At 42.5% G+C, this 14800-nt stretch overlaps 1 protein-coding gene across 12 annotated transcripts in view; it reads right to left on the bottom strand.

Moving 5' to 3' along the window:
- The window catches only part of CALD1 (caldesmon 1), a 197220-nt gene that overhangs the window by 94790 nt on the left and 87630 nt on the right, over positions 1-14800 (bottom strand). For 8 of the 12 annotated variants that reach the window (XR_009960259.1, XM_062591030.1, XM_062591054.1 and 5 more), the window contains one exon: positions 1097-1208. Coding sequence is in view for 11 of the 12 variants with exons in the window: in XM_062591030.1 (XP_062447014.1) it covers positions 1097-1167 (71 nt within the window). In the remaining variant the exon portion in view is untranslated. Of the gene's footprint in view, positions 1-1096; positions 1209-1529; positions 1553-1960; positions 2144-5272; positions 5609-14800 lie in introns of those variants that run through there. The other 4 variants (XM_062591023.1, XM_062591072.1, XM_062591039.1 and 1 more) reach the window with 4 other exon arrangements.

Below are 14800 nucleotides of genomic sequence, written 5' to 3'. Positions count from 1 at the left end.
CCAAATACCATCAACGTCCATTAGAGAACCCTGCTATGTAAGTAAGGTTTTACTAAAAACCTCAAAATAGGCAAACAAAACATATTAGATACTGCATTCTGCTGACTTCCATTTAAAGCTGTTTTTAAAAAATATGCTTTCTCCAACAGCACTCACAACTCAACCCCACAGCAACGGGAAACTGCACACAAAAAACTAGAAACAAAAATTAAGTCCACATTTAAAACTAAATGCAAAAATGAAACCAAAATGTGCTCAAACAGTGATACATAAGTTCCATTTTTAAAAATCATTACAGTTTTAATATACTACATCAAATCCTTCTATCAAGGAAGGATTTACAAAAATATATATGGAGCCTGACTTTCTCCCTACTTATTTCAGTGTAAATCATGAGAACTTCCATTAAAATGAGTGGAACTGCAGCAGTGTAAAATGGGGTAAGTTATAAAATGTCACTCCCAATATTTTCACATTGTTTCTTTCATGAATTGACATCATCATACCCAGTTCTGTTCTCATTTGCACCAAAGTAAATCTGCAGCAACTGAGAGCAAATGCTGCCTGTGTTGCCCACATGAAGTGGCTATAAATGGATAAATATGACAGGCACTAGTAACGCTATAGTAATTGCACAGTCACGGCACACAATTCACAGATACACTGTGCTATGTAAACCAAGGGGTTTGTTGCATCTCAGCTTTCAATCGATATCCTATAATTTTAGCACTACGTCTGAAAAGATAAACACAGTCCCTTCTGTACACTGAACAGTCACTCACATTGCATCTGAGCACGAGTCTTCCTATGAATAATTTCATCTTGCCACAGTCCACCTTCAGTGTTTACAGTCAACCATGTACCAGAATAACTAGAAGCCAGGGCACGTACCACCGCCTAAGGGAATCAGGCACCAGACAGCCCTGCCTTCCAGCCTCTCCCACAATGTTCACTAGAGGCACTTTACAACACGTATCATTAGCAAGGACTCTTCGGTCAGCTGTCATGTACTCTGGACACTGAGGCAGAAATCCTCCAAGCCACTGCTAATAAAAATCAAACCACTGGCACCCACTTTCCGTACGTAACACCTCACCTCTCTGCTTCCAGGCGCATTTCCTCACGCTTTTGCCTCCTGAGTTCTCTGCGGCGTTCAAAGTCATCCATGGTGGGTGTTCAAGCGTTCAGAGCTCTGAAAAGATCCAAATCTGAAAGGGAGATGACCATTTAGACGAGAGAGAAAACACAATGGATACGTTTAACCTACTGAGTGCATTTAGCTTAGTTATCTTCGCTGCAACTATTTTCTATCAAGAAATTTAACTTCCTCAGTATTGTTGAGATAAACAAGATTAATGAAATGCCTGGTAGGATAAACATAGCTCATGCCTGAGTTTAGTTTCCTAGTCAAAATTAAATCAACATGCTTTAAGTAAGGACTGTATACATCTGCTAGCTGCAGACTAGCTATTTGTAACATCACAGGTCTTTTCCTACAAACAATAGCAAGAATTTAGCAGGATTTTAACTTCAAGCTTCCAGTTTTTACTGGACGCAGTAAAAATGCTGCTCAAGAGTTTTCTTGTTTTCTCCAGTTGCACAGATAAACATTCTGCAAAAGCTAGTCCCCATCCGTCTGTCCCCACCCCCCTTCAAAAAGAAAAAGTGAAAAAGAAAGAGAAAAAAAGAAGAAAGAAAAAAGAAAGGAAAAAAGAAAGGGAAAAGAAAAGAAAAAAAGACATGAAAAAGAAAGGAAAAAGGAAGAAAGAAAAAGAGAAAAAAGAGGAAAAGAAAGAAAAATAAAAAAGGGGGGAAAGGAAAAAAAGAAGAAGAAAAAGAAGAAGCTGGAGCTTTTAAATACCACCCAGGAGGAGCCAAGCTACGCATAAATCCTGCCCAAAGAACTAAAAGTAGCAATAGTTTTTTGTAGCTTAATCCACGCATTTTCCCCGTGCCCTACCTTCTCCTTTATGATTTAGTCCATGAAATATTTTCCCCTTTATAGTTCTTCATATACAAAGCCTTTTCAGCCTCGGTTTATATCCCATCAAGCCGAGTATTACAGAATTCCCCTGCAGCCCCCAAACCAAAAATGACTACCAGAAAAGGGAAAGCTGTTCTCTTTTTGTCCCTGCTTTGTTTACAGAGCTGTCAGTGGTTAGTTAAACTCTGCCTGGAATCTGGCATTTAAGGCCTGCTCTAAGATTGCTTCCTGTGCAGGGCTGGAGGCCTCAGCTTCCTCTGCAGTCCCAGCCTAGACGCCGGCGCTCGGACGATTTCCACACACACACACACACACACACACCCCGCTGCCGTCCCGTCCCGTCCCCTAAACATTTTCCAGCCCGTTCCTACAAGACTGGCCGTTTAGCCAGCAAAGAAAGCAAGCGTGCAGATGCAGGCGAAAATTAAAAGGTGTCTCACTGACCGCTTGCAATTTAAGGGAGACAAAGCCAAGGTGCATTTGTAAATTATTTGAAGCACTCTGTTCGCAGATATGGATCTGTCTCGCGGCTTTATATTCCTGCCCGCCAGTGCAGCGGCCAAGCACCCTCCCCATAAAATCACTAGCAATAGCAAAGCCTCTCACAACTTAAGAGAATCTGTGGCTTTTCCTGCCCTCTTTTTTGCATTAAAACACTGCTGAGGGCAGGGGCTTTGCAAAAGGTTATTTTATTAGTTTACTTTCCCTGAGGGTGGTTTTGTTTCTGATTTGTTCCTAGATTGGGGGATTAAAAATTTTGTTGTTGTTGTTGCGACTTTCTACATGTTTGACTGGCTGGGGTTTGTTTTCTGGAGGTTCAGAGGCAATGTTAATTCTGCAAATCTGATAGTGACTTTACAATTGCTGCTCCTTTTATTTTTTTTAAATACACACACACACACTTAATATATAGAAAAGGCAAGTCGTAACAAGACTTTTTTTTGCAGTCTTGCCCTTGTTTGCTCTTACCACCACATACCCCTTGAAAAACACTAAACACCAGATCTGCATTTTGCTCCCAAGAAGCGTTTTCATCTCAACCTACATACGCAGCTAAATCCTGCCTCAATTCCTTTGCTAGAGGGCCCTTGCATTGCAGGACTGATGCAGTTGCACCAGGCTCTGGAAACAAGGATCAAAAGAGGGATAAATGCCACAGAGAGCGAGTTCGAAGCAGCTTCCTGGGTTTCCATGCACGGAGGGCAAATGTTGGCACCCACAGGGAACTAAGACTGCACGGGGTAGTCGCATTTACCCCTTGGAGCAGAGCCCCCCGTTGCAGCTTGAAGTTATAAAGAGCCGCGAGGCAACTCTACCAAACCAGCAAAACATGCCCGTTAGCAGTGTGCAGCTCTAAATGTGGCCGTGATGCCTTTGCTTGGGGCCGTAACGTCACCAGGTGCGATGAGACCCGGGCGGTTTGGCAAAGACCAGGGACCTTGGGTCCTGCGCAGGCATCACAGCAGCTTCATCCCTCGATGCTGGGCTGGGGTTTCTCCGGGGACTTCCCCGCTCGCTGTCAGACTCGTGCCTCGCATGCTACGACAGCCATTCCCACAGTGTTTTGCCTTCTCCCTCCCCAAAACAGACATTCTTTGATATCCCATTTAATTGCCCCATCACCACTTCTCACCCAGCCAGGTACATCCCTCTCTCCACCTCTCCTTACCAGGCTGCCCTCCGTCCTTCTCCATCTGACTGCAGCCACTGTGTCCCCCTGTTTTTGGAAGCATGTGTATTTTGATGATTTTTTTTTTAATGAAAATTGATTGCGAGTGAAAACATCCAGGGCAAAAACATAATCTTTCAAACAGTTCTAGAGCATGCCCTCAGAGCCAAACATGAAAATGTCTCTCTGCGTGACCTTCCCAAGTGTTGAGAGTAAATCAGCACAAAACAGAGGGGTAGGAAAGAGAAAAACAGGTTTCCTGGTTAAAGCTGTGTAAAGAAATTATTGATTACATGCATTTTTTTTGTTAGACATTTTTAATAGTTTGGTGTCAGACCAAAAAAGTTTCATTTTTCTCACAACAGGAAAACTGCCCCTAAGAAAACTGTTTCAGATCAAAAGCAACCCATTCAGCCTCAGAAAATAAAAGATATACCTCATTTTTACTTAAATATGAACATTTGGTTTTTAAAAATGTTAGAAAAAGTTTCGACTTCTCAGTTCTTTCTCCAATTTCTTTCCAGATATATTGTTCACCAAACTGAAAAGTCATATATAACTTCTAACAAAGCAGACTTTTTTTTTTTTGCAAATGAAAGTAGATATCTGAAATCCTTTGACCAGTTCCACTTTCCTGATGCCTACACACATATGCAAATTGCTGGAATACAGTTATTCTCATACTGTAAAATAATGCATCACAAGAATGATAATTTTGTTGCTTCTACCTAAAAAAAAACAAGACCGTCAGCACTATTTGACCTTTATACAACTGCTCAGACTGAAAGAATCTGAAGTGAACTCTTATGAGTTTTTCCACCACCAGACTCAGAAGTGGGACTTACGTCTGATCTCGCCTTTTTTTTTTTTTTTTTTTTTTTTTTTTTTTTTTTTTTGCAATACCTATCAAACTTTTGATGGTACCTCTTGCTTAGGAGCTCAGCTTTTCCACAGCTGCCCACATGGGGTCTTCTCAAGGTCCTTATATCTGTTTTGATTCTGAGAATGGGCCTTTAGATCACAGGACCTAACCCTCTGGTCTTATTGAAAAGACCTGATTACTGCTAAGAAGACTAAAAAAAAATTTTAAAAAAAAAGAAAGGAAAAAAAGAGAAGGCAACATACAGTGAATTACAGATTACAGATGAGCAAAGCAGCTTTCCTACATTTGCCAGCATTGCCACAGCAAAGACAGTCTTTGAATCAGAATCATAGCAAAGTGTGTGTCCTACAAATAACACCATATCCCCACAAAATCCCTCTTCATCTCAAAAGTGGTACCACAGTCTCCCTCCTTTTCATCCCTCCACTTCACATGGTGCCTTTGATCTTCAGTCGACTATGATTTATTGTTAAAATTTGTTGATTTTTCACTGTCTTCCTAAACTGTGCTTCCTTTATCCCACTTACACAAATCTCACTTCCCTTTATCTCTCATCTCCTGAAAGAGTTCAAAATTTTATCTTCTTATAAACAGCTTTCAGCAAGGTGGGAATCACAGGAATGCACAGTGATCATAAAATATGTAACAAAATATTTCTATATTCACTAGAATAACACATTCTTGGAAGGTAAACACAAAAATACAGCTAAGTGGAAATATACACACAAACACACACCTGTGTAACTCCAGTACGGAGAGAAAAATTATGTCCTGCTCCGGCTTTGATTTAATGATGTCCTCACCTCCTCTCCAGCACTGATTTCCGATTCAGCTCAGCACCCAGCGGGCCTTAACAGTGGGGGAACAGGATTGGTAACAAGCAGGTGGGAAAGCAAACCGCCGCTCAGGTCTTCAACGAAGGGAGAAGCCCTTCTTTCCAGACCTGCCGGTCACCTTTCCACACACCGACTGAGCTCTCAGGCTGCGGCGCGAATGCTGAGCCTCCGCGCCAGCGTTGGGGAGCCAAGAAACGTCGAGCCGGAGCACATTCCCTAATATAGCGTGGCTGCGTATTGCAGCGGGCTCGCAGCCCGCCGCGTCTGCTGACGGCGTCCTGCGAACGCAGGCCGCTTCGCTTCCCCTCCCAGCACAATGAAACAATTGCAGGTTTCCTCTCGGTGACCTCCAGACACAAACAGCCGGCGAGCCAGGCCCATTTCCTTCAGCCGGCATCACTCGCTGCGCCGGCGATACGAATGCCCGGAGCAGCCTTCACTCAGACAGCTGGTAGGCAGACGGCAAGCTGCGCTTCCCGCCCCTGCAAGCGAGCGCAGCTCAGAGACCTCTTCTGCCAGGCTCCCCTCTCAGCAGTTTGGCCCGTTCTGCTTCTGGAAATCAGGGCAGAAAACACCCTCGCCAGCCTGCAGGGACGGGAGGGGACTTGGCCTCAAGTTCCTCTGCAACAGGAGGGATTTTTGGCTGTTTCCTTCCTCATCTAGCTAAAGACATCTGTGTGCACTGTGCACCAGCTGCATCTCCTCCTTTCGTCACCCAACCTGCCTCTCATGCAGGTGACTGGTAGAAATTTTAGGACCCAAAGGAAGCACAGAGCAGGGCTATAGTAGTAAAAACAAGGACTTCATAAAAGACATCATGAGCAATTCCTAGCCTCTTTCTCTCTTGTGTCCTGAGCACACAGAGGTAGGAATGGTGCAAAGAGAGATGGCCTGGAGATTTTCAGGAGAACTCAAGTAACACAAAGAAAGGGGAGTCTAACAGGATAATATGGCCCTCTGCCATGTGTCCTGGGCTGGACAACAGCAACAGTGGATGCTGCTGTTCAGGTCTGCCACTGATTTACTTTATGACCTTAGAGATTGAGCCTTAGCCATTTTTGTGTCTGTTACTCCTTCTATCACCTCCAGCAATTGAAAATTATTCTCACTGCACGTTTGCAAGACGCTAAAGCACAACTAGGCCCTGGTTTCAGTCATGGCCACCAGATGTAACTGTAACATCAGCACTAAAAAGAGCCAGATCCTACTGCTAGAGATGTCTGTAGGAGGGAACAGCTGAATGAAGATGATAAAGGGAATTTTTTTCTAAACTTTTCTACAGATGAATAATAAAGGGCAGGTATCCAGTTTGACTACACAGAGGGCTTCTACATGCATGCAGTGGGTCCTCTGACTTCTAACCTGTACTCACTGCAAGGGCAGGTAGTAACACCGAATGCAATTATTCTGTCATTGCCCTCTTCCTTTTCAATGTTCCTGCAAGAAGCATCAAGCATCTCCGTAAAGCTCAGCATAAACTGAGCCTGCAGGTAGCTCTGTGAGTTGCACTCCGTTAGGACATTTTCCCATTTGTCACCATTTCAGTTATTCCAAGACCCTGGCTTGAGGGCAAATGTCAGTAAAGGACTGGCCTAGTGACTAGTATGGAGTATTTTGCTTCAGCTGACTACAGGCCATGGCATCCACTATATCACTAGGACTACCACTGCCCTTTTCTTCTACCTCCCCTTACCCCCAAAGTGAATACAGTACCTGTTCATTTCCCCTTCTGTAGTTAAGACCAACTTAGCAAGAAGCAGGCTATGCCTAACTGCAACTTGTTTAATCTAGCACCCATGAAATGCAGGTAGGACAAGCATTCTAGTGTAATATCTGGGAGAATTAGAGTCCCTTAATCTATCTTCAGTCAAAGCAAATAAATCTGTTTTCTATTAAAATCTGTCAGAAGATGTTTGGAAATGATTTTCCTCATTCCCTTTTTCAATTTTGCATTAGAAGCATTCAGGGCCACTTCAGATCTTTCATGAACAGGCACAACTTCAATGGCAGTCGAGAAGTGGAATTCAACTGATTGATTTGTCTTTTGTCACACCCCATGCATGCTCTTTCTTTAATCTGAGATATTGGATACGGCTGGCAATCATATATTACCAATAGTAAAGCTTACATTTAAAGAGGCTCTTCTTTGCGCTATAAATTCATTTTTAATGTTCCTTTCATGTAACCACATCTGCAATTGTTACTGTAAGCTTGGTTGAGTATTTGTGTTCACTGCAGATAATGAACTCCTGTACACACACACACACATATCAGGCAGCTTTATTTCTTCCCAAACAGAATAGCTCATTTGGGACTCAAGGAAAAATAAACATATTAGGTCATGTGAACATACAGTTTTTTTCTGATCCAGCCTGTGCCTTGTTCCCTGACCATGCTGCTTGGAACTTCCAAGGAAAATTCATCACCAGCAAACCAACCAAATAAATGTAGTTAATACTTAGCTCCATAAAATCAAACTTTGACGGTTGTTCAAAGTCCAAATTTCTGTTCGCAGAACATTTCACTTCCATTTACATGACCAAACCGCTCACTCAATGAGAAGAAGCCAGAGAACAACCTAGAAGTTAGAAAAGGGAATCAAAAACTCCAGGCTCCAAGACTGCTAAAGTCTCCCTCTGCCTATGGCAAAAGCTAAGTCACTTCTTTCCATCTCAGTTTGCCCTAGAGTAAAACACAAATTTCAACAAAGTTTATGTACACTGCTGAGACACTTTTAAGCCTAATAACATGTTAGTAAACATCTCTGAGGCATCCATGTAGTTATTACATAGAAGAGGGAATCCCAGATGGTACTCCACAGACAACTGGCAGCCCACATGACCATGTCATGGTCCGAGCTTTTCATTCAAATGGATGCTGACAGGTTGCATCCACTCTGGGGGCAGCGTATGTTACCAGAGTGAGTGTCACACATCTCCTTGCAGGTGTTAGGCAAGCAGCTCCTGCTGCTGCAGGGTGAACCACAAGAAAGTGTCGACCTGGAGCTTCTGTAGGACATTTTCACTGCCAAAGAGTTTACTCCTTGTCACTGCAACTAAAAGACTCATATCTTTAAATAAATCTGCTTTGGTAGCCTTTAACACATCCAGAAGCTAGAAGCTTGGGTCTATCTCTCATATGCGTAGTCTAATTTACCCTTGGGCTCAGTCAGCCCTGGGGAAGAAGCATTACAGAGCTGCATCAACTCTGAAGTGACAGCAAGTTTATAGCTTGCTGCAGCTAATGCTACAATACACTTCCAAGTATGCAGCAGCAGACTTATCACCTCCAAGGCAGTCAGCTGCAATGGAGAGTCCCCGTTTGTCTTTATTCCCTCGGGCAGGCTGAGTGCGGGTATGCCATTTCCACTCCTTCCACTTCCCTCCTCATCTTTCTCCTACTGCACATTGACATATGGGCCAGGCAGAGTTTTCTCTTGACATCTGGATTTGCATATAGTATTCCCACCCCTGATCTCGGTGACATTTGTCTATCGTTTCCCATTAGCAGGCAAAGGAAGAAACTACACATAGCTGGAAGTTGCTGGCGTAGCCACTGGTTCTCATGTCAGAAGGATTGACCTTTGACTCTCCCCTTCAAGCGTCCTTTGAAATATTCCAAATATGTTGTCCCTAAAGATCAGAAGATACTGAAATATTATTCGTATACAGACGAGGGTTGAAATCCTGGTCCTATTGGAAACCCTGGCAGACTTCCCAGAGATGTCAATCAGGACTGTATTCCACCCTAGCAGGCCAAATTCATCTGTAATACATGCTACAAAGTATCAGTGAACCTCCCCTGCATATCAGAATCTGGTTTCCTCTCAGATTAGGCCAGTATAGGCTATTTTGTCTTCTCATATATTTGTGCAAGACCTCTGCTTGTTGTATGGGCATGTATGCACACACACACACACACACACACGTAAAAGCAGACTTGTTTGCAAAAACCCCAAATTATCTTTCCTTGTTGTCATTGCTGAGGAAATATTTAGCCTTTGCTGCAGATATAAAGGGCAGCTGAAAATTGCAATGCCCTTTACTATTTTTTAATCATGAGTAAAAATATTCCACATAATGAAAATAAGACCTCACTTGGTAAGGACAAAATACTCAGAAATCAAATGGATTTTAGGGCCACAAAACAGTTTATAGAAGTGCTTAGACCTAAAATAAGCTCTGCCTTACATTCGCTTTTTCTCTGCATTCAGATGCATGGATACCTATGATTCATTCACTAGTTACCCTTGGTTTTTTAACTACTTTTACGAACTAAGACATTCAGCTTCATCATGTTAATCTACTCACAAGCATACCCACATCATACATTTACTCCTCCCGAAGGCTTTGTCACCAATCTGCAGCCTGACTGTTGAAACTTTTGGCAATACCCTGGCTGTTGGCCAGCTTCATCTCCCACTGAAATCACTGAGAACTGAAAACTAATGCCTGTGCCAGCACTTTCCAGCTAGCAGCTGTTTATTTCTTCCTAACGAAAAACGACAGACAAGGGTCACCAAAAAACAGATTAGCTCCAGCTCACATGACCAAGGCCACATTAAAGATGGAAAATGTAGTTTCTCTTGCCTTATAAAAGGCAACACCAATTCTCCCATCGATTTCTAGTAAAGGAAAGATCAGAGCATTAGAGAGAATATCATACAAGCAACATAAGTAGCCACAAGTAAGCCAAAGTCGTTCTTGGGTTTCTGGCCTACACAAATAAAACTGTGATATTACACCCACTCAACTTGTGCCTTTAGATTCATCTGAAGAAGAAAAACTTTCTTATTCTTGTCACTAGTTTCTAATCTGACCTCATGTCCCCTCAAGATGGAGTTTGGCCAGGAGATGCTACAGATGCCACCTCTCCAAGAGAAGAAGGGGAGGCTTCCTGGGGGGCCAAGGAGGGATGGCATCTCCATGCAGCAGGACACAGATGTTCAGTGACACAAGTGTCCATCTGGGAGCCCCAAACCGGAACTAGGTGTAGTGGAGCTGCAGCCAGGGACAGAAACACCCGCAGGAGCTCACCTCATGCCAAGGTAGCTGCCCAGTGACATGGGCAGCAGAAAGTCCCGGCAGGGTGGACTGGTGTGCATCACACCTAGCCCTGTTTCCAGCAGGGAGCAGCAGCCACAGCCCTGGCAATTGGCAGAGGGTCCTGGCTAAGAGCTGGGCAGGCATCACCCCAGGAAGGTGCTGCTCCATCCAAGCACAGGAGCATTTTTCCCACTCCAGGAGTGGTTAGAAAGCCAGCAGCAGCAGCAACACAGCTCTCCATCCTCACCTCTCCACCAAGAGAAAGGTGTCCCCTTCCCAGGCGAGGAGCTGATCAGGGCCAGCAACCCATAACGAGTTGAAATATCAGAGCTACCTCTCTGCCTCCCTGACTTCTCATCTCCACTGTTACATGGTCCTGTCCCTCTCATTTGGTGCTCCCGTGTCATCCTACTCTTGGACCAGCCCTGCTGACCGGCATACCCACAAGCAATATTTCAACAATACATTGTATAAACTTACTCGTAAAACCTAATTGGCTACTACCATTTTACCACTCTGTTCACACACTTACTCTGCATATCTCTGATTCTGAATTAAAAAGCTAAGGTAATACCATTAAAAATAATAAAATGTCCAAACAAGTCTAAGGTAAAGTTCCAACAGCAGCATTCACTCAGCTAGACTGCAAACTCCATGTGTTTTCTGGAACACATTTTAAAATACGAATTTATGATATATTAAGCTATATAGTCAGCCATAAAAAAGTAATAGAAAATAATAGGAAGATACAGTGTAGCCAGCTTACTGTGGCTTCATTTTTTTATTTTCAATCTTTTTTTCTTTTCCTGTTAAAACGTGCAGTCCTAGGATCCAGCTCTGCATAGTACTATGCTTTATAAATTCACATGAGAGTTGCATGCTCTCCATTGCTTGCTCTGCTGAATCAGCAATAAGTAACGATACCAATTTTTAGTTGTCATCCCCACATTCTTTAATGAAAAAAGGAATATTAAAAAAAAAAAACACTCTTAAAGTTTTTCAGTTTGCTAATCTTACTAGCTGTGCCTAAAGACATATTAAGCATTTTGAACCAACCTGTTCCTCAAGAAGATATGAATGATAAATTCTGAGAAGAAATGAATGATAAATTCTGAATGTCCTAATGATCTTGAACTTTAATTCATTAATCTTCCCTCCCAGTACCTGTACTCTCCATTTGCACAGACAGAATGCATCTTACCTTACCGTGCTAGATACAGTGCAGCTGAAAGTCAAGTTGGAAGAACATTGTGGAAATCTGTGGAATTACACCAGGAATGAAGCCAGCAACATAAATTTGTGCTGGGCTTTTCCAGTTCACACTTTCTAAATTGCTTTAGCAAATGAAAGCCAGCTTGTTCTAGCCAAGTACCTGGATCAATTAATCTCTACTGAGCAGCAGCTCTTTGTCATTTTCACTGAGAGCTGAGCCATAAGGTCAGTGCCAGCTTTAAACAGGTTAAGTAGGGCAACAAAAACTCCTGCCCTTTCGATAGGGCAACTCAAAACTGGGCACCACAAAAGCACATAAAATCATTTGCCTATTTGAAGTTTGCATCTCAGACTCCTCTGTACGCTAAATTTGGCCCGAGCAAGTGTCACCAAGCCCAGTATCCGTGAGGCTTTGTTACACCAGAAAACAAGACTGGCAACATAACGCACTTGCACCCTGGGCATGAGCCAGCGTAACGTCTGACACGGCAAAATTACAGTATTTCCAGTTCTCCTCGTGAGACTCGTGCAGAGCTGTTGTTAAATAATCTTGACAATAATCTGACTACAGTTGAGACATTCATGCACAAATACTTGTTGCCAGCAAATATGGTAAGAGCAATACATCGCCTATCAGTAGCATTGTATGGGACTGCGTATTGTTTAGCACAGCCGGGGAACAGAATCACTAAAAACCTTCAATTGAGCCTGGCTCAGAGTCAATTAAATAAGACAGGTGACCCTAACAGTATCCCGTGTGCTTAATACCGAGAGCACACAGGCATACGCACCTACTTTGTATGAATGTGACAAGGGAAAGTTACATTTAAGCATTGTATCAAGCCAATAAATTTTACCGTTGTTTAATTTTTTTAGGAACAGTGCCTCAGACAATGTCTGTGTGGTCCAGAAAGGAAAATGTTTAAATTTCCTTCAAAAAATAAATGAAAAAAAAGCTCTGTATCGTGCATTATCTGCTACCTTTCCCTGAGATCTCTGCCCTAGGGATCCAAAACCCCAGTGGGGGCTGGCTAACCTTCAAATCGACAGAAAGAGTTAGAGTACAACAAAAGACAGAGTCTCTGAAAGGATAACCTAGTCAACAGTTAAAGCTTTTCTCTTTTGCTTTTCCAGTGCTGAGAGCAATTGAAAACACCAGACATACTTCCTGATGTACCCTAACTTTTTAGGAAGGAACAGTGCAAATAATAGGCAGCTGACACTACACTTGAAGTCTGCACTCCGTATCAGTCTCATCCGTATACCCTCATACAAAGCCAGGTGAAAAGAAACACATGAACACTTAAAGTCACATAAAATATATATGCAATATGTCCTAAAGCACCTATTAAATGATACCCCTTGTCAAGACACCCCAAAGATCCACACAAAGATTGTGCCAGTTTTTCTCCTGGCAAAGGAGTTCTGCAGAAGCTTCACCAGCACAAACAACATACTTCTTGCAAGCAGTGATTACAAACAAAATGGTCTATCCAAAGCAAAGTATTTCACAGGGAACAACTATGAGTACACAGCCTGAAAGATAAGCACATACATCAGACAGGGCACATACTAGGAGCAGATCTGATTTTATACCATCTATATTATTCCTGCAAGCCTGTATTTTTCTGGCATTGTACATAAAACAAATTAGAAATATCTTTGGAGATGACTAAGCAGTTTCTTGGTTTCGATTAAGTACCAAAAAGCAGTCCTGCCAATTTATTAATATTTAAGTTTCTACAACTTAATATGAACTCAGTTCCAAGAACTACATAGATCTCCTTAAAGTATGTGTAGCAAGAAGTCAACACTGTGCCAGCTGGCAGATTAAATAAGCCATTAAAGTAGGCTCCTACTGAATTTAAAGGATTGTTTTTCATCTTTTCCCTTGCTATTCCTCTACATCCAGATGTATTATTTAGGGAGTATTTTCCAGTCCCAGTAAGAAAAGTAAAAGAAATGCCCTTGGCACTTAATGAGTTTTTCCTCCAATGTGGTCTCCTGCTGCACTTGGAATTTATTCCATTACTATAAGGCTTGCAATGGTCCCAAAAAACCTTTGACTGTATGAAGAGATGGGAAGAGGGTGCTTGGGGTAGGTGGGATGCTTCATTCACAAGCAGAGGCAATCTAGGGGATTGATCTTAATGGATAATTTAGTTTAGACTACAATTATCACTGCATGCTACCACATAACACATGTCCTGCAGCCTCTTGTGCAGGAAACGAGTAGTATTATTTGCATGTTTTATTTGGGAAAAGTAGAGAACACTGGGATTAAGGACAAAGTCAACACCAGCCTGGAATATGTGGGCAGAGAAGCTCCAGTCGCTCAGCATTCTCCAAGGTACTTCTCCAGTGACGTGCTGAAATCTGGGGCAAAATCCTGTGAATTCATAGAACTGCAACTTTCAGCATAACCTTTACCTTTCAGAGGTTCAAATGCTTGTTTGAATTTTGTTAAAACTATCTGAACACCATGACCTAGCAGTATCCAAGGAAGAATGAATGTAGAATAAATTGTGGTGTTCAACCACTCGCAGAGTAACCTGAAATGGAGTTTCAGATGAAACCTTCAAAAGCTCAGGGCCGTATCTGCTCTGTGTGGGCATTGCAGATTGACTGGAACTACAGGCAGCTGCAGGAGGAGTGCTGGCTTGTTAAATGTCTTGGAAATAATTATATAAAACTTGAAATAGGAAAAAAAAAAACACCTAGTCCTCTCTGAGTATTACAATTCCTAGGTAGTAAAATGAGTTCAGTCTCATAAACTGCTACTGAACTAGAAAACAAAAAGGCCTTAAAAACAAGTATAGGCACACAGCCAGAGGCTGAAATAGTTTTGGAGCTTGAATGTGACTCAGAGCGTATCCTTCCCCAGGAGCAATAAGCCCCTCCAGGCTCCTGCTTAGGCCCTGTCTGGACTCACAAGGCAAGAAGGTCCCTCATTCCTTCACAGATCCAGCAACAACCTTAGTCCAAACAACGACCTCAGAATTTGGCTCAGAGTTTGATTTACCAAAGTGGTTTTGGGGTTACAAGCCTTCCTCACCCTCTTCTTTAGGGGCAGCTTAATTCTTAATTGTATAAAGCTAAAGTGTAAAAACTGTATTTTGCATGTGTTCTTTGTTTCTAATACACCATATCCGTAAGGGGACTCCCTTGCTT

The sequence above is a fragment of the Rhea pennata genome, chromosome 1 (genome assembly GCF_028389875.1).
Source record: "Rhea pennata isolate bPtePen1 chromosome 1, bPtePen1.pri, whole genome shotgun sequence".
Classification (NCBI taxonomy): domain Eukaryota; kingdom Metazoa; phylum Chordata; class Aves; order Rheiformes; family Rheidae; genus Rhea; species Rhea pennata.
This window is presented reverse-complemented; position numbering and strand designations above follow the sequence as displayed.